The sequence below is a fragment of the Canis lupus genome, chromosome 9, assembly GCF_048164855.1.
Source record: "Canis lupus baileyi chromosome 9, mCanLup2.hap1, whole genome shotgun sequence".
NCBI classification, from domain to species: domain Eukaryota; kingdom Metazoa; phylum Chordata; class Mammalia; order Carnivora; family Canidae; genus Canis; species Canis lupus.
In genome coordinates this window covers 12494392-12514862 of record NC_132846.1, presented here as the reverse complement: position 1 = coordinate 12514862, position 20471 = coordinate 12494392, and the positions used below count along the sequence as shown (strand labels likewise).

General features: G+C 39.0%; 2 protein-coding genes across 28 annotated transcripts in view; one reads left to right on the top strand and one right to left on the bottom strand.

The window, feature by feature from the left end:
• The first annotated feature begins 4547 nt into the window (after positions 1 to 4547).
• LOC140639362 (large ribosomal subunit protein eL39) lies at positions 4548 to 4937 on the top strand. The gene has a single exon (XM_072837718.1). It carries the CDS (start codon positions 4568 to 4570, stop codon positions 4721 to 4723), a length of 156 nt encoding a protein of 51 aa, XP_072693819.1. The 5' UTR covers positions 4548 to 4567; the 3' UTR covers positions 4724 to 4937.
• A 4699-nt stretch (positions 4938 to 9636) lies between these two features.
• The window catches only part of NUBPL (NUBP iron-sulfur cluster assembly factor, mitochondrial), a 231053-nt gene continuing 220218 nt past the window's right edge, over positions 9637 to 20471 (bottom strand). For 22 of the 27 annotated variants that reach the window (XR_012036421.1, XR_012036417.1, XM_072838180.1 and 19 more), the window contains one exon: positions 9637 to 9819. Coding sequence is in view for 19 of the 27 variants with exons in the window: in XM_072838181.1 (XP_072694282.1) it covers positions 9684 to 9819 (136 nt within the window). In the remaining 8 variants the exon portion in view is untranslated. Of the gene's footprint in view, positions 9820 to 15984; positions 16252 to 20471 lie in introns of all 27 variants that reach the window. The other 5 variants (XR_012036422.1, XR_012036416.1, XR_012036418.1 and 2 more) reach the window with 2 other exon arrangements.

Sequence of the window (20471 nt, the reverse complement as noted above, 5' to 3'; positions counted from 1 at the left end):
CTCCAGCTTCTTCTGTCTCTGGCAGCTAAATCAATGCCCATATCAAGGAGATGCAATATTTCTCCACTACATGTATCTTGGCAAAATGGTTGAAAATATGTAGGAATACAGTTTTCATCCTTCTCGGAAGGTTTCTATAAGTTGCAATTTTCTATTCCCACAGCTGGAGTGAACCACGTGAGTTCGCAACTGGTTTGGTGTATGCAACAGAGTTGTTACCTAAGGTGAATGCTCTTCTACCTCATTTGCATTTACTTCTGAATTGTTATCTATCCTCTTGGGTGAAGGTCTAGTCACAGATATTTGCTGAAATTATTATGTAGCTCTGCTTTCCCCTCAGGCTTCTATCAAAGTGCAACATTAAAATGACGGACATACATCTGTCTTTCTTTCTTCACAAAGAATGGTCATTCTCAATAACATCCTCTTCAAATAAAAAGGGCAACAGTGTGAAGTACAACCAGGATTCCAGCAGGAAACAGATGGCACACTCAGGTTAGAATAATTCATGGAGGATTCAATGAAGGGACTATTCATAAAGGTGTGGGCAGGGTGTAGGGAAACCACAAGTGATAGAATGACACTCCAAGTCTAGTAAAAGGTGGGACAGTGAGCAGCCCTAGGTGGGAGAGGCCAGTTACCAGACCCAGGAAAGATAGAATTATGTGGAAATGTCTGTGTTGACTTTTGATAGAGGGATGCTGCCAGCTGTGGGTGACCTGTGTGGTAGGAGTATAAGAAATAAATACTTGGACTTCATTCTCCTTTATCTCTTGATTTCCTGCTGGGATTCACATTGGTAGAACCCAACCGGAAGCCCAAGTGGAATAGCCCATACAAGTCAGTCTTCCAGGGTAGTGAGTGGGAGAGGAAAGGGAAGAAGAATGTACACGGAGACACATGGGAGATAGCTGGCATAGCTGGCAAGGGGGGAAAGACTAAGGGTTTTGCTTGCATGTGCCACTGTAAGACATCTATTAGACATCAAGAGGAGGTGTGAGGTAGGCAGCTGCATCTATGACTGCAGTTCAGGCCGAGGCCTGAGCTGGAAATATACGCTTGGGACCCAGAACATAGATGCTTTTTAAAGCAATAAGACTCATGGTAGTCATGAAGGGGCATGGGGAGACTTAAGGACCATGGGTAGATACCTGAGAGGGTGGACAGAAAGGAATACTCAAGAGTGTGGAAGCTGGAAGGCTCCTGGAGATGAGCAAATAGTGAGCATGGAGGGCTAGGAGGGACCAAGTGCCAGAGTGCCAGGCATCCCATGGGTCGACTTGGAGGAAACGTGAGCCCCGGCATCTGGGGATCTGTGTTGCAGTGGGGCCTAAGGCCAGGGCCTGACTGCAGAGCATGTGCCAGAGAATGGGAGAAGGAGGGTGGAGACTGTGTGAGAAACTCTTGTGAGGGGTTAGTGCTGCAGGGAGGGGGAAGGAAATGGGAGAGAGCACTCATGGGGAAAGTACAGGAAAGAGAGGGTTGATCATTTTTAAGAGAGGAGAAATAACATTAGGTTTTTATGCTGATAGGAATAATCCGGGAGAAAGAGCAAAAATTATGATAGAGGGGCAAGAGGGGAGCACACAGGCCCCTATGTTAGGGAGCAGTTGCCACTCAGTTTCAGCCACTAGTTTCCAGGTCCCTGGTTTCTCAAGAGAAGCCAGAAACTGATGCGTTTTTTTTTTTTTTCCAAAACATGAGATCTCCTGATATTTAAATGTTGGCAACTAATAAAAACATTTTTTAACTCTCTGAAATCCAAACAAAACTCATCTGCAGGTTGCCAGTTGGCTACCTCTCCCATATGGCAAAGCCACATTCCTTCCATGGTTACCAGGAGGGCCTCCTGTTTTAGGGACCTCTGAAGGAGAGTGGCAGTCTGATCTCTAAAATCTTTGAACTTGTGAGTGTCCCTGTGGTGGTGCTGGACCAGGGCAGCAAATGATCCAGTCATTGTCTTCTTCGAAAAGGGCAGGGGACCTGAGGTTGCTGGAGCTGGCTGCACATCCTATACTTAAGTCCTCATAGTTAATACTTAGGCTTCACATCTGCCCTTTACCTCCTCCTGTCTCCTCCTCACTAAAGAAACTTACTATTATCTGCAGGCCAATGCAAATAAAGGTCACCAAGAGACACTTTGCAGCCAAGCACTGAATGCTGGCAGGGTAGAAGGGCTGATTGTTTGCAGGCTCCCAGCTAATAAAAGAAATGCCAATCAAACGGGGCCTTCTGCCTGTCCAGAACTCAGAAGGAGCCCTAGCTGACAGATAGACCAAGCAGGACACTTGGATTTCCAAGGAAGTCCAGCACCTGCACAGAAACACTGCAGAGCCTGGTGAGTTGATGGTTCTTCACTGACCCATCAGAGGGTACAGGGACTGCCAGGCAGGAGAGAGGGAATGCCAAGTGCAGTCATATAATTGCCTTCCTCCAGAAGCCACATGAAGAGGAAAACCACCTTGGGTGGGCTTCTGCATTTCTATACACACAAAACTGGTCTGTAGAACCTGGTTAAAATCCTACCTCTTCAATTTTCACCATGTGAATACAAGCAACACAACTGTTTCTGAGGTCACAGTGCTGATTTCCCCTCATGGTACCTGCCTCCACCTGGAAGTGGCTTATTAGTCCCAGAAAAACTGTATTTGAAGTGATTTCCTCCTATTTAAGAATTAATCACTAAAATTCCAGTTGGAACAGAAATAGCTTTCATCTCTGAAACATTCTGCTATCACTGACCTTTCGATTCAGTCTGTGGAGGGCAAGTTGCAAAAATGTTCTAAGTATCCTGTCACACTGTTAAGCTCTAAAGCATACCTGTTTTCCCATCTGTCCCACTAAAACTTGCCCAGGGAGGGCAAAGAAGGGTAAATAGGGCTTGGTAGGCTGAGGAGGAGAGAGAGTTCTCTATCAGAAACTCTCAAATGTCTTTACCGAGGAGGCTAAAATAGATCCCCCTCCTCAGGTGAGAAGCAAGCTGGGGGAACATTTATCCAGGGTTGGTAGGGGAAGATTCTGGGAAACTGACAGGGCGGCAAACAGTTTTTCCAATTTCTCCAAATTCTCACATAAAAATAGATCAGATAGAGGTGCCTGGGTGGCTCAGTCGGTTAAGTGCCAGACTTTTGATCTTGGTTTAGGTCATCAGGTCATGATCTCAGTCATGGAATTGAGCCCCAAGTTGGGCTCCGTGCTTGGTGGGGAGTCTCCTTAAGATTCTCTTGTTCTTTCTTTCTCTCTCTCTCCCCCGCCTCTCCTCTCCCCCTACCCACGCGTGCACGTGCGCGCGCCCGCGCACACACACACACATGCTTTCTCTCTCAAATAAATAAATCCTTTAAAAAAATGAATAAGATAGCAAAACTTGAAACCTGTGGACAACACTTATAACAAAACCAGATGAGGGTATCCCCATGAATCTCAAAATTTAAGTGGGTGGAGACAACCCAATCCTCGTAAGACCTGTATGGTATCCTGCCTGTAGGAGGAAGAAGGAAGCAATGGGATGTCTCACTTATAGACAAGGACCAGAAAAACCACACTATAGTCAATAGGTATCACTGGAAAATATGAAGGACCCATTAGAGAACTGCAGCTGAAACTGGCCAGTTGAGCTCTTGCCAATAGCAAGTGAATGCAAGGGGCCTGCAGTAAGAGGGACTGAACCGGCCCCTGTGAAATCAGGGCTCCCTTCTAGGATAGAGCCCAGACTGCAGAGAAGGTGATGGGAGTGCAAGGAAAACCAAGCAGAAGAAGGACACAGAGACAAAGAAAAGAGAAATTTCAGACCAAAGTGGAAGAGTGAAACCAGCCAAGAAAACTGAAAAAGAAAGCTGGGATATATTTGAACACAACACTAAAACAATTAAGAGGGGGCTCTGTGAAGTAAGAAATGTTCATGAAGCCCCTGCCTCATTCTAAAGTTCAGAAAAACTAATTTCACTTAGAAATGGCTATAGAGGGTAGCCCTGGTGGCGCAGCGGTTTAGTGCCGCCTGCAGCCCAGGGTGTGATCCTGGTGACCCGGGATCGAGTCCCACGTCAGGCTCCCTGCATGAAGCCTGCTTCTCCCTCTGCCTGTCTCTGCCTCTCTCTCTCTCTGTCTCTCATGAATAAATAAATAAAATATTAAAAAAAAGAAATGGCTATAGAAAAGTATCAAAGCAGATACCATACAAAGTTATTCTAAGGAAAAAGAAAATAAGGGACTGAGTAGCATCCAATAGGCAAAGAAAGCATGCCAGAAAGACACCTCCACAATACAGAACAAAACTGTAATCGAATACTTCACAATGAGTTCAAAGACATTGAAAAAATGATAGAAGACTTGAAAAAAATCAAAATTAGAAAAACTTGAAAATATGATGACAGAACTTCTACAAATTAGAAAGAAAAAATCATTTCAGGAATGAAGAGTAAACGTGAAGGGATGTAAGAGTGAATATACACAACAGATAGTACCCTAAGAGAAACTAAATGTGCAAAAGAGAAATCTCTTAAAAATCAAAAAGTAGCTCTCTCCTTTCCGCCGCCATCCTAGTTGCGTGTGGTTGACTGTGATCACCATGTCTTCTCACAAGACTTTCAGAATCAAGCGATTCCTGGCCAAGAAACAAAAGCAGAATCGTCCTATTCCCCAGTGGATTCGGATGAAAACAGGTAATAAAATCAGGTACAACTCCAAGAGGAGACACTGGAGAAGAACCAAGCTGGGTCTATGAGGAAGCATCACACATCATGAAATAGCAAACATAATTGGCACACATATTTAAGCCACATGGAGATCACATGTTCCTATCCTATCAATATGGAAACATCCTTCCTACCTGGCCAATAGACATGTCTTATCAAGGGAATGATTTTCTCTGTTACTATGCCTCTATACCAGTAGGTTGGTTCAGTAATAAATGTGAGACCTTTCAGCTGAAAAAAAAAATCAAAAAGTAATGAAGAAAAATATTTTGAAAGATTCAAGAGAAAGTGAGTAATATTGAAGACAAACAAAGGAGCTTGAATGTATTGATAAGAGTCCCTGGAGAAGAAAAGCCCAAAGTAAGGGAACAAAACAAGTACTAAAAACTATAACTCAAGAAAACTTCTTTAAAAATATATAGTTTTCATATATATATAGTTTTCATATAAATATGAAACTAAATACTGAAAAAAACCATACCATGAATATCAACCCAAAATAACCATTACCAAGCCACATTGAGAAGGGAAGGGAAGGGACAGGAAGGGAAAATTGCTTGGGCATGTAGAAAAAGAACAAGTGAATTATAGGAGAAAGAAAATTAGATTGCCATTAGTTTTTTTCTCCAGCAATGCTTTTTCCCAGAAGGACATGTTGTAAAATATCCAGTAAAACTTGTTTCAAGCACAAATAAATTTATCAATGTACAAGGACACAGGGAATATTATTCCCAAGAACCTTTCCTGAGGAATGGGCTTCAGACAATCAAGATGACTAGGGCAACATTGACATAGGTTACCTTGCCTATTGGCCAAAGATGACATAAGGGTCAAGAAACTATTTGTCTAAACAATTAGACAAAGTACAATTATTAAAAACTGGGAAAAAGAGCAGATGCAAAATATATGCACATATGTGTGTATGTGTTTACACACATAAAACTTTTTCAAGCTCTGTCTACTGAAAAGAACTAGAAATAGAAGACTGATCCAGTCTGAGCATCCCTAACACCACATATGATTTTAAAATATAATTTATCACTAAAAAAATCTTGTTAGAGAAATGGTAGATTCCAGGCATGACACAGTTGGTAAGTAGACAGAACAAGCTAGAACATCTTGTCATACCAGAAAGCAAGGAAGCTATTGATGACTACTTGGGTCATGTTAAAAGGACTCAGGAGCTGCCTTGAAGAGGTTTCCACTGACCAAATATGTGATCATTTGAGCTTCAGTAATGATAATAAATGCAATGTATTTAAACCTATTAATATGTCTAAATCCATGAGTTCTTAAATAATCTTCTAAAAAAGGTATTAGTCACCTCTGAAGTACTAGTTCCTGAGAATTAGCAAATAAAGGGAAAGAATCAAGCATTTACCCTTCTCTCCCTACATGAGCTATACTGCTGATTAATCAATAGTAAATGAAGTATCTCTTTATAAATGTATTCTAACTAATAAATGGGAAAGAAATTTTAGAATAAGAATAGCATCATTTTGCTACTCTAATGAATTAAAAGATATAAGCATTAAAGCTATTCCAATCATAAAAAGAGAGACAACCTGATACAACCTTGATACAACATACTGTGCTTCCTATGATCTTGCCAAACACTACCTAGAATCTTGCCAAAGGGAGAAAACATGAGTCTGATCCACCCTCTGCACCCAGTTGCCAATTTTTAAGAAATACAGGGGACAGGGCAACATGTTGTACTCTACCAAGAGGCTGCAATCAGCCAAATCCAGACTTGGAGAAACTCTAAAAGTCAAACAGCCTGGATTCTTCCCCATAAAGTCAGAGGAAAAGAAAAGGATGGAGAGGGATTTTATAAGTTAAAAGAAACTTAAAGATATACCAAATTTTAAAAATAAGCAAGACTAAATTATAGTGCTAAGGATGCACATATGTAAGGTAACACTATAAAAATACAGCAAAGTGATTACAATAAAAAGTCAGGATATGGTCACTTTTGTGGGGAAGGTGGATTGTGGGTGGGTATATTGTCAGGGTTCTCCAAGGAAACACCATCAGCTATATCATCAGATATAGATATAAGAGGACATTTATTACAGGAATTGGCTCACATGACTACGGAGACCAAGAGGTCCCATAATCTGCCATGTGTAAACTGGAGAACCAGGAAAGCCAGTGGTGTACTCCAGTCCTAGTCTGAAGGCCTGGGAATCTCTAGTCTGATTCAGCTATTAATCTCTTCCAGAGGCACCCTCACAGGCACACCCAGAAATAATGTTTTCCCAGCTATCTGGACATCCCTTAGTCCAGTCAAATTGACATATAAAATTGGCCATTGTGGTGGGTGGCTAAGTTCTATTTCTTGACTTGGTAGTTTCAAGAATATTTACCTCAGAATAACTCATTGCCATATAATGATTGTTTTGTATTGTCTTCTGTATCTGTATTTTATTTTATAATATTATTATTATTATTATATTATTACAGTAATAGCCCATCTGAGAGCACTGCATCCTCTGTAGGTGGGAGAAGAGTCTGCTGTAAGGTCAGGAGATAGGATCAATTCCCCAACAGAAAATGCTGTCTAACCAGGAAGCAAGATGGCCCTTCCCAGGATGCTGGTGAACCACCAGCACATTCTTTGATTTTCCTCACTCTGTGGTTAAGATCACTGAGCCTTCCTGACAGAACTATTAATTAATATATTGAATAATTACTATTTTTATGTCAGGAGATATGCAAAAGTACTTTAACTCAGATCCAAAAAGCTCAAATTAATTTCACAGACACCTTTTAAATGGATTGCAAGTGGATGAGGATTGGAAAGGGAATATAGGACCTTCCAGATAAAGCAGCAGACCTGGTTCCACTGTCAAATCCTATTTCATTTAGAGCTGGGTCTGATTCAACTGGGTGTACTGTGCTACCGTTATCTAATTCTCAATGGTTGAATGGCTTTTAAAAATCAGTAAAACAGAAATATTTTATCTAATTAAAAATTTTTTCCCATCACAAAAAACTTAATAGCCACTAGAATAAATTACTAAAGAAAGTTCTGCTATCTCCTTCCCATGAGAACTTAAAAAGCCATCTATTCAGAATTCCCTAGGTGTAGGTGCATATGGAGAGAGGCCCAACAGATGCTCATGGGCATCTCCTAAGATTGTCATTACCTAGGTGTGCTGGCCATCATAGGAAAGCAGAATAGCACTGTGGTTGATACCACGGACCTGTATCAGAAAGATTTAAATTCAAATCCTGTTTTTATCACTGACTAGCCCTGTGACATTGAGTAAATTAATTAACCTCTCCAAATATTTATTTCCTTAACTTGTAGAATGAGGATAGTAATCACAACTATTTCATTAAGTTGTTGCAAGAATTGAATGTAATGATGGATCTAAAGGGCTTGTAAGATACCTGTCTCTCCACAAGAACCCACTGCTTCTGGGCTATTAACATTATCATCATTGTCACCGGAGGGAAGGTCTTTTGAGAGACAAAAGACTTCAGACCAGTGCTTCTCAAAGTGTAGTCCCCAAAGCAGCAGCCTGTGTGTCACCTGGTGACTTCTTAGAAATGCTAATCCCCCCTCCCAACTCCAGACCTACTGGATCAGAACCTATGGTCTAGGGCCCAGCAATCTGTGTTTTAATAAGCCTTCCAGTAATTCCAGGCACTACTCTAGAGTTTGATCTAGTACCATTATTTGTTGAAGCCTCTTACAAACTTCTACCACCAGAAAGCTTTAATTTTTCAGGAATGCTGCTAAAATTTTGGTTTTTTATTGACTGAGAACAATTAACTTGAAATCTAGCCTTGATTGTATTCCATCAGCCAGTGAGGCAGAAGAGAGAATCCCTAATGCCCCACTAGCCTTTAAGTACATTGAAGGCAAGATTGTGATTTGTCATCTCTGTGTTCCTCAGCATCTCACACTGTCTGACAAGTTGTAAATACTCGATAAATATTCATTGCCTGAACAATGAATGAAGACTTGAGAGAGGGGCTGGAGAATGATTACAGTATTCAACCAGCAGATAAATTCTCATCTCAGGTCATCTAACTTAGGATTTTGTTTAAAAATGCTTGCTTTCTATAAAAGTCGGGAGACACTCATTTGTTTGACTTAGTCAACAACTTAAACATATCTTATAAAAATGTATGACTTCCAATTGAAATTGGAAAAAAGGATTAACAGTGATTTTAAAACCTCAAATAACTAAATTCCCAATGAAACTGAATTTAGGGGCAGCCAGGGTGGCTCAGTGGTTTAGCGCCACCTTCAGCCCAGGGCGTGATCCTGGAGACCTGGGATCGAGACCCATGTCAGGCTCCTGCCTGTGTCTCTGCCTCTCTCTCTGTGTGTGTCTCTTATGAAAAAATAAATATAATTTTAAAAAAAAGAAACTGAATTTGGGGTAGCACTCAGTTAGCTCGTGGGTTAAAGAGGCAACCAAAAGAAAACAGATGGATGGAAAGGTTTTAGTTGTTTTAAATGCAATTCTGAGGCTACATCCTGGAAATAGAGAGGAATTGCTTTCTCCTTCTATATATACATATATATTATGGTTGCAGCAGAAATGATTGTTTATAGCCTGAAGCATGACAAAATCCAGATTAATCAAAGGAAGGTAAATAGACTACACTGAATATAATTTATTAAGGCAGGGAATTATAACAATTCTGTTTTAGGAAGGTTTTAATAATTCTATATTTCAATTCATCTGCATATCTCATTAGATAGATATCTGTTAATTAAAGTTTAACATATTTAGAAAGCAGCAGTCATACTGTCAGGGTGAAGCAACACATCTTCATATAGAAAAATATCTTTTCCTTTAAGAATTAGTACATAAAACTCACAACCACAATTCCACGAGGCATAGGAAAATTAAATGCAGGCATTCATCCACACCTACAGATTAGATAGAAAAATATTAAAGTAATAAAAAAGCAGTAATGCCAGGATCATCCATATTTATTTTGCTTCCTGTATTTGACCATCTATCAGTGTGAATAGCCCTCAGTAAAAATGAGTGGTTTTATCAATATTCTCAGCAAACCGTATTTGGTTTCATCAGCATAAGATCTACTGCCACGAATCTTGGAAGTCTGGTCTCTTGGTCCTGGGACATCACCTTTCCTGGAAATTTGACACAGAGAATGAATAAAAAGCATGTATTATTTGGAGCAGCTCTGTACACTAGAGAAAAAGAAAAAGAAAAGTGGGTGACTGACAGCAATTTCTTGGTGGCACTTGATGAGATAATGCAAAGTTAACAAATTAATAGGAACATTGGATCTATCATTTTTTGCTTTTGGTTTAGGAGTAACAGGAGACCCTCAGAAACTAAAGGAGTACCATCCTTTGACTTGTAAGTAGGTTGAGGAAGATATGGGATATCCCAAAGAGCTTAACTTACTCTTGAGGTAAATTTACTGACTCATTCATTTATTCATTCCTCTATAATTCTGTACTTGGGTGCATTTTTAGATGTACTTCAGTGTTTAAGAAGTAGAACAACTGACCTGTCCATTTTTGTATACATTCTATTGATACCTTTTTGGTGATTGTAAACTCTGCAAAGATTTCATTCTTGTAAGACACTCAGAGGATCTGTCTTCACTTTCCAATCTTTTGGAAATTAAAAAAAAATACTTTTTGAATGTTCCTCTTTAAAACTTTACAATGTTTTCTCCCTTTATTTTTCTACTAACATGATTATTTATACCCTGTACCAGCAGAGTTTACAACTGTGTGATAAGAGGTGGGGGGGAACACAATACCTTTATTTTAAAGAGTTACATGTCTGCTGAATTTTTGTACCGTTAAGGAGAATATAAATTTCTAATGCTGGAATTAAGGAATCTGGGAGTTGAAGGATGCAAAAGATATCTAATAAAGAACAAAATGCTTCAACCTCCACCAGCATATAATGACTCCCAAAGCTCTGTCTGCTTCCCAGCCTCCTTTCTGAGCTTCAGGCCAGACGTAGAACTGCCTTTCTGACATTAATACTCTTATGGTATAGAGGTCTACAAGGCCTTTTTCAAAGGTGCAGCATTCAAATGCACACACACACGCACACACACACACACCCTTGGCATTTGCCATCATCAACACAAAATAGCCTTTTAGGAGTGGGTCTTTATGTGGGAATGAGCCAGGTTCTCAGTCTAGAGATAGAATCAAGAGATGTCTCAGCACATGTTTTCTTTCATGCCTGTTTCTAATGCCAACCAATGCTGCAAATAGCAGCTGACAATTCCAGATCCTCCCAGATGCCTGCAGTGCAATTAGGACTGTCCTCACCATCCTCTCCCCTTGCTGGCAATTATATGACATGCTTAGATGAACTGATGAATAAACAGACAGAGGTCTTTTTGAGGAGCCTTATTTAATAATTCTGCAGACCACACACTTGACCAAAACAATACAACTGGTGATTGGTAGAGTTACTCTAAGCTCACTAGGGTCTGGGATGAATTTCAACCAGCAATTAGGCAACGATGGAAAAAGATTACAATACAGAGACTGGTAGACTGCTGATGTTGCCAGGGGCTGGGACCTATCTTTGATGTATGCAACGTATGCCTGCTGTAACAAGGGTCTTTTCAATTACACATAATAAATACCCTCTTGTTTAAACAACACTAGGATTAGGTGATCAACATTGTTCCTTTTGTTTTAGCACCCTATAAGATGAAAAATGAACTCACATGGCCTGGAGGGAGGGAATAAGTCAGGCCTAATAAACACCCTTTAAGAGATAATAGTGGTTATACATGTCCCACAGGCACCTGAGACTTACAGTGGCCAAAGTCATTTATCATCTTCCTTCTAAAACACCCTGCTCCTCTTGCTATTGCCACTTCTCCATGAGTGGTACCATCTGTCCAACCACATCCAGATACTATGTCCTACCATTTCTAAATCCTATTTGGAATTTACCTCTCTGAGTTGTTATGTCAGATAAAGGAGTTGAAAGTGGGCACTTAGTAGGTGAGGCAAGTTGAAAGATGGAATGGACTACCATGAAAGGGGCAGGTGAAGTCAGAAGGCAGCTGGCAACGACCTTCAAAGAGTCCTATGCAGGGGGTTAGAGGCACAGTCACCCTGGATGAATTCTGAAGAAAAAATGTATATGCCTGATGGCCCCTTATCTGCTCCCAACATTCTCATATGTGGGCAGGCCAAGATCATTCAAATGGTTCAGACAGGGAGGAAGAGGGGCAAGTTGAGGTGGTTCATGTTTAAAATCCATAATTTTCACTGCGCTGTAATAGATAAGTTCATCTGCCGAGAGAAAGAGACTGGGATGTCCCTAGTACTGTAGAGGTCTGAAAGAGTCTCTGTGGGAATGGAGAGGGAATTGGCCAGGGACACACAGCAGCCCTAAGGACCTCACTGAAGCTGGAGACCACTAACCTGTAGCACCATTATATTCAGGTGTGTGGTTTTCTTCAGTGTTGCTGAACAGTTTTAAGAGTAGAGGAAGCAGATTGGCAGGAGTGATACAAACTTGGCCGTTGACAAAGCAGGCGTGGTAGTTACACAGTAAGGTAAAGGAGCAAGGGAGAAGCCGATGGACACATTCATGGTTAAAGAAGACCGGAAGGTGGGATGGTTACTTTTATGTTTTAACTTTGTTGGGCTGTGGCACCCAGATATTTAGTTAAACATCATTCCGGATGTTCCTATGAGAGTTTTTGGATAACATTAACATTTTAATAAATGGACTTTGATCTATTTTGTTTCTTATATTCCACATAGGAGTGAAATCATATGGTAATTGCCTTTCTCTGCCTGATTCATTTCACTTAGCATAATATACTCTAACTCCACCCACATCATTGCAAATGGCAAGATTTCATTCCTTTTGGTGGCTTAGTAATAGTCCATTGCATATATACACCACATCTTCTTTATCCATTCATCAGTCAATGGACATTTGGGCTCATAGGAAGGGGGAAAAAGAGAGAGAGAAAAACCATAAAAGACTCTTTACAATAGAGAATAAACTCAGGGTTGATGGAGGGAAGTGGGTGGAGGATGGGCAAAATGCGGTGATAAGTAAATATTCAAGAAGGCACTTGTTGTGTTTGAGCACTGGGTATTAAATGTAAGTGATGAATCACTAAATTCCACTCCTGAAAACAGTATTATATTACATGTTAACTAACTTGAATTTAAATAAAAATTTAAGAAAAAAGAAGAGCTGTGATGTTAAGATAGGAATCACTGCTCTAGAATTCATTTAAAAATATAAATAGGGCAGCCCGCGTGGCTCAGCGGTTTAGCCTCCTTCAGCCCAGGGCGTGATCCTGGAGGCCCTGGATAGAGTTGCATGTCGGGCTTCCTGCAGGGAGCCTGCTTCTCCCTCTGCCTGTGTCTCTGCCTCTGTGTGTGTGTGTGTGTCTCTCTCATGAATAAATAAATAAAATCTTTTAAAAGAATAAAAATAAATAAATAAATAAATAAATAAATAAATAAATAAATAAATAGACTTTGGGTAAAGTAGATTGTTCTCCATAATGTGGGTAGGCTTCACTCAATTGACTGAAGGCTTGAATACAAGAAAAGATTGACCTGCCTAAGTAAGAAAGGAATCGTGCCAATAGCTTTTGGATTTGAATCATATCAGCTCTTTCCTGGTCTTCAGCCTGACAGCCTTTTGCCTTGAATTACAACATCAAATCTTCCATGGGTCGCCATCCTGCCAATCTACCCTACAGGTTTTGGATTCACCAATCTCCATAACTGTGTGAGCCAATTCCTTAAAATACATCTCTCTCATGCAAGTCAACATGATATACCACATTAAAAAAATAAAAGATAAAAATCATATGATTATTTCAGGAGATGCAGAAAAACCATTTAACAAAAGTCACATTCATTCACGAGAGGAAAAAGACCTCTAAACTCTACAGAGAGAACATAACACAGTAAAAGCCATAAACTGCAAACCCATAGCTAACATAATCTTCAATCATGAAAAGCGGAAAGATTTTCCTTTGAGATCAGAAACAAGGCAAGGATATCCACTCTCCCCACTTTTTGCAACATAATACTGGAAGTCATAGCCACAGCAATCAGACAAGAAGAGGAAAGGGAAGGGAAGGAAAAGGAAAGAGGAAGGGAAGGGAAGGGAAGGGAAGGGAAGGGAAGGGAAGGGAAGGGAAGGGAAGGGAAGGGAAGGGAAGGGCATCCGAAGGGAAGAAGTAAAACTGTCACTATTTGCAGGTGACATAATACTATATATAGAAAACCATAAAGATTCCACCAAAAAACTATTAGAATAAATATATTCAGTAAAGTTGGAGGATACAAAATTAATATATAGAAATCTGTTTTTATATGCTAATAATAAACTAGCAGAGAGAAATCAATAAGGTGATCCCATTTACAATTGCATAAAAAAGGATAAAATACCTAGAAATAAATTTAACCAAGGAAGTGAAAGACTTATACTCTGAAAATTACAAGACACTGATGAAAGAATGAAAGATGACACAAATAAATGGAAAGATACACCATGCCCATGGATTGGAAGAATATTGTCAAAATGTCCATACTACCAAAAGCAATCTATAGATTTGATAAAATTCCTATCAAAGTATCAATAGCATTTTTCTAAGAACTAGAACAAATAATCCTAAACTTGGTATGGAACCATAAAAGACTCCAAATAGCCAAAGCAACTTTGAGAAATAACAAAGCTGGAGGTATCACACTCCCAGATTTCAAACTATACTACAAAGCTGTAATAATGAAAACAATATGGTACTGACATAAAAATGGACACATAGATCAATGGAACAGAACTGAGAGCCCAGAAATAAATTCATGCTCATATGGTCAATTAACCCAAGAAAGGAGGAAAGAATGTTGGGAAAAAGACAGTTTTCTTCAATAAATGGTGTTGGGAAACAACAGCTGCATGCCAAAGAATGAAACTCAACCATTTTCTTATATGATATACAAATATAAACTCAAAATGGATTATCAAAGATATAAATATGAAGCCTGAAACCATTGCTTTGATGTGTAGCTTCAATAATAAGTAGATACATAAACAGTCTCTCAATCAATAGATAAGTAGATACAGGTACATCCACCTTCCTATCTACCTACACACACTCACAACCTATTGGTTCTGTTTCTCTGGAGGACCCTGACTAACACGGAAGGTAAGTCCAGAGAGAGGGGAAGAACTGAGTTAAGAAACATCAAGGCAATGGAAGTCATGAAAAGCAGCATTAATGAGGGTAAGGGAACATGAGAACAGGAAGGATGGTTAAATTACTACATTAAGAGTTAGAAGAGTTTCTTTCAGATTTTAGATGCAGAGTGGATTTAAATGTGAACAAAGTCAGAGAGCGGAAGGCAGAGAATGTGGAAAGTCAAAAACCCTTTGAGGCTCAAGAGCTGCACATCAAAGCACTACACTCTGTGAGCATGGGGCCTGGAATGAAGAGCAGACAGTGAGCCAAGGCATCAGGAAACAGGTAGGGCTGCCTGCTAACATTTTCCAGGGGCTCCTTATCAACTGCAGAGAAAGTCCAACTCCCTTCACGTGGAAGGAAGCCCTTTGTGACTTGGCCCTTTGCACCTTTCCAGCTCACCTCAGCCCTGGTCCACCCATGCTGACCTCCATGTCAGTGGTCTGGAAGTCCACTAAGCTCTCAGCCTTCAAGCTTTTGCACACTCCATGCTATATATTTTGAGAAACATTTAAGTACACAAAGGAAGCGTGCAATGTTAAAGAGATGGCATGAACAATATTGGTGGCTTGTCTAATGGAAAATCCAGTGTCCTTTCAGGAAACTGAAGATACTTAAAAGTTGCTCCCCAATTTCTATTAACAACCCTCTAAAAATGAACATTTTCATTTGATACAAATATACAAATTTAAAATAAGTGTGCAGTTCAGAATGGCCTACCATTTTCAGATTGCTTATGTGCCAGAAAATATACAGTCAATAAAAAAATACCAGAGAGGTGGGGACAAAAGGCTCTCTGGATCTGAACAGCAAAAATGAATTTCACTTCAATAGTAGCAATTCGTGGAGAAAGTGATGTCCTTGGAAACCAGTAGCACTAAAAGACGGCAGGTTACAAATCTGGTGATGGGGGATAAGATGCATAGTAAGGTCCATTTTCCCTGGCATCATATTCAAGGACAAAAGGAGGAAAGTCAATCTGTTCTGGTGATATGGCAGAGAATAGCTGGTGGAGGCTGTCCACATGGTGGATTTTGTCCTTCAGTCCTGAGACAGAAAAGGTGTTAAAAAACCACGTTGATACCTTTGAACGAAATGTTGGATGAACAAAATAAACAGCCTTCAAATTCCCCTCGTATTTGACATCAGCAACATCGTAGAGTTTCTTCAGGAAGTCAGAGTCCAGGTGATTGTATTCGCTGGTCAGTATGTGAAAATATACTAATACATATTCCTTCACAGCAATGTGGTCCCTTCTTGGAAGGGCAATCCACTCATCACCCCACTTCTCTCTCTCCATATTGGCAGCTTCAAATGAAGCCAAAACAAATCCTCACCTTGACAAGCACTCCTAAAAAAAAACAAAGATTACCTGAGCAATAGTCTCTTAAAAAGGTCAGGAAAATTTCTTCCTATAGTCAGTGATTAGCTACATCTTGAATGAAGCAAACTGCATTTTTCTGTGGAACTGCAGGTTCTACAAATCCTTTAAAAATGTTCAGGCTGCACAATCTCAATCACACATCAAGATTTGAGCTTTCTAGGTTTGATTCAGGTAGCATCAGAGTACTCTATTAATTACCTGCAAAGATGACAGAATCAGCAGCTGGTGGCAACAGGTGGACTCACATCCAAGCTCTTAATTTTTGGCATACCGTTGTCCATTGCCATCTTTCAATTTCAATGTTTAGTGCAGATATATGCTTTGTGCATTGATTTCTTTTCTACTCTTGATTTTCCCTCTACAGCTTCTCTTGAAACTAGTGCTTTATTTAAAAAGTGGTAAATAAAACATGAACTTGGTTTTTACTTTTAAAGCATGAGGTAGTTCAATAAATAGAAGAGTGGATGGATGTTAATCAAAATTACACTTGATTTGTGGCTTTCCAACTGATACCTGGACTAGAGACACTGACAATAAACTTTAAGGAAACAGGAGCTCTGATTTCTTTCCGTGGCCTGAGAAAAATTTAGCCCTTTTGCTCATTTTCTTCCTTCCATAAAGATTGTATGGGGGTGGAGAGAGACTTTAGAAGATTTGAGTGACTCCATTCTAAGTGGCTACCCTTGTATGTTCACTCACCTTCCCAGACCATTCTTCAAGTCCCCCCAGTAACTTAGCAGCACCATTAAAGGCTCAGTCTCCCACAAGTGACCCTTCTTTCTATAATTAAGGAAGCTGAAGCTTTTAGTAGTAGAAATAAAGTATAATTTCTATTTTCCTTAGACTAAATGCTCTCCTTCCTTAATACGCTTCTCTTCATTCACAGTGAAATTGAAAACACAGCCTTTTCCTGATGACCAGATGGCCCAGAAAATTTAATCACTTCAAGCACTGCACACTTCCTTTCCTCCACTCTCTATGGTGGGGAAACCAGAGGCATACTCCTTATTCCTCCCAGATGCCAACCTCTCTTGAGTGCTTCCCTCAATCATTACTTTTTAAAAACCAGAGCAATGGAGTTGAGAGAAAGCAATATTTCTTTTTTTTTATTTTTTTTATTTTTTTGCAATATTTCTTTAAAGCCATAAAGTAAAGCAAATCTTTTGGAGGAGAGTAAGAGTAAGTGAATGAAAGAAATGAGTCAAAGTGATGGTCTTCACTAATACTTAACTCAACAAAGATGCCACTTACATTTATTCTAATTTATCTGGTACAGTTGTGTTTGGATTAAAATTTTCCTTCAAATTCATATCAAGGTCTTCAGTGAGTAAAGCAAAGAAAGTCTGATAGATAACATAGGGTAATAGGAAGAGAATCTCACATCCGCTGGTATTCACTTAATACTGTTGACTGTTTCAGCTAATAAAAGCTTATCATGATTCCTGGATTTCTTTGGGTGTATTTTCCTTTGACAGTGTTACCTAGGTAAGTTTACTAAACATTCCAAACCTGTTTCTTCCACCTGAAAAAATGGGTAGCTTAGGTGTATCGATATATGAAAATAATAGAGGGAAAGAAATTCATATTAGTATAGCACATTCCAGCACAGATAAATTAACTATACCAAGGGAGAGTTCTCTCCACAGATTGGTTTCTTAGATCATCAGGAAATCAAACCTCACCTCCCTCCTCAAACCAGTTTTGAAGATGGTAACTAATGCTCTTATTTACATGGGAATTAATAACTCCTTCACTTACTGCTTAAAATAATAACATGTTAAGGTTTTTATGAATTGTCAAGGAAAACTAGTTTGCAACAGGGATTTTTTATTAACAGAGTTATAAAGTGAAACTAAAACTGAAGTGGTAGCACCTATTTTGTATTTGGAAAATATGCTCTTAGAAAATGTGCAAGCAAGTCACAAACACATTGGTTTCTAAAAGCTCAGGACACTAAAGCAGTCTAAAAAGCATGGCAATAAAGCCATCATTCAGAAATAAAAGTGGATTATACAGGTTCCAGCCTAAATGCTTAGATGGCATATTTTCCTCTCCTTCTAGTACCTCGTTTTATAAAAAAGCAACTTGACTAAATCACTCCTGTGTCTTATTCTCTTCTAACAAGTAGTGATTGTAATGAATCCATTTTTTATATTACTTGCAAAATGTAATTAACTGGAAGCCTTAGACAGATACAAAAAGCTTGTTTATATGAAAATTCCTCCCTAGAAGGATAAGAAATCTCCCTGATTCAACAGAAAACAATTTGTCACTAATTCAAGACAGTAGAAACTTTCTCTCCTAATCACAAAAAGATATAAACTAATGAAAGTTTTTGATATTTTTGCTTGTTGGTGATTTTATGCACACTAGTTATAAAAATTGGTTAGTGAAGACAGAGACCAAATAATGTGAACTATTTCAAGCAAAAAGCTGAACACTAATTAAAGAGTAAGGAGCTAGATTCAGAGCCATGTTTTTTTCTCTTCTGAAAAATACATCAAGCCTGGAATTTGAACTAAAGGGTCAACAGAATATTTACTTTAAAACTTTCTAGTCAGTAAAAGAAACATTTCCTTGGTGCAAAGGCGCAAACATGACCTAACATTCCCTATAAATCTTGAGCAAGGAAAATAGGATATAATAGAAAAAAAAAAAAAGCCCACAGATTTTAGTTCCTAAAATAAACTTTATGCAATCACAGGAAGCATTTAGATCCCTTTTTTTCTTCCTCTTGCAGGAAAATGAAACAATCTCTGGGCCACAGGAAATAACACAAGTTTTAGAAAATCCCTGTGGTATGAGAGAAAAAACTTCAAGTGTATCTTTTCTGAGGCCCATAGATGACGTAAAGGACAACAGATGTTCAAAGACTCTGGGACTTCAACAAGAAGTGATTGGTTTGCTCTGGTGAGAGGGACAACTCCATCTGAGGTGCAGGAAAATAGGATAGCACAGAGTCACACACATTAACACTACCATCAATATGTCTGCATACAACTAGCTCTGGGCTTTGTTTTGGCAAAAAGAGCAACTGCAAGAAGAGTAATGAGGGCAAGAAGCATAGAAGAAAGAAGGCATTGGGGGTGGGAGGGTGGAGAGAAGAGAAAAAGGATGGATTTATTTTATTTTAGATTACCAACAGATTTTACTAAAACCAAGTAAAAATATGGGCATATCAATAATTGATGGGACAGTTTCAGAAAAATGAACAATTCATAACTGCAGGTATAACATATATGTCAAAATTCATATCATAGGGTACCTGGGTAGCAGAAAAGGTTCATAATGTTTTAATTCTATTTAATCACAGGCATCAAAAGAATAAATCCTGTGATATCTACTTTCTGCCTTAAAACTATTTTCCTCTTAAAATACCCAGTTAGGAGGGTATTTTTGGCATTGCTATTAGTAGGCAAACACTTTTATAATCTCATAGAAGACTTATTGATTGAATTCTACTCAGGATGAAAGGTCAGAAAGTAGTTTATGTAGGGTAAATCAGAAAGAATTTCAGATTCTGTAGAGATTTTTTCTCCCTTTGTGGCTTTAATGCAAAAGGAGATCCCACAAAACCTTGTGAAGACCATTTGTGTTGTGACATTCCATGACCACACCCTGAATTTAACAGGTCTTACATAGGGTAATAAAATAAATTGCATTTAGTAGATTAAAAATACATAAAAGTGACTTTGTAGACTACTAGGTTTTGGCAAGAATAATTAGGCAGAATGAACTGTTTAATCATTTACAGTGTCAAAACATCTATTTCACTCTCATATGCTCTTCTGTTTATAATCCCACTGCCATCACCTTTCCCCAGCACTGGTTCCCTTATGGTTCTTCCTGTGATGGCTCTCCAGCTGGTCTCCTGTTTTCCCTGATTTTGTTATTGAATGTCCTCCCTTGCATCCCCACCCATCACTGCCATCACCTCACTTCTTACATGTGGCTGGGTCAATTTTTTTTTTTTTTTAAATGTGGCTTCCATAAGTCACTTTCAGAGTCAAGAACTCATGAAAGCCAGTTTTTGGTAATCTTACAGATAGCTGACTCATGCATATACAAATGTGTGTGTTTTAATGCAAATTGTAGCATTATACACACACTTCTTTTAACAATATAATCCAGTTGTCATTCCATTCAGAACATATAGGGTTCCTTTATTCTTTTATAATGGCTGCATT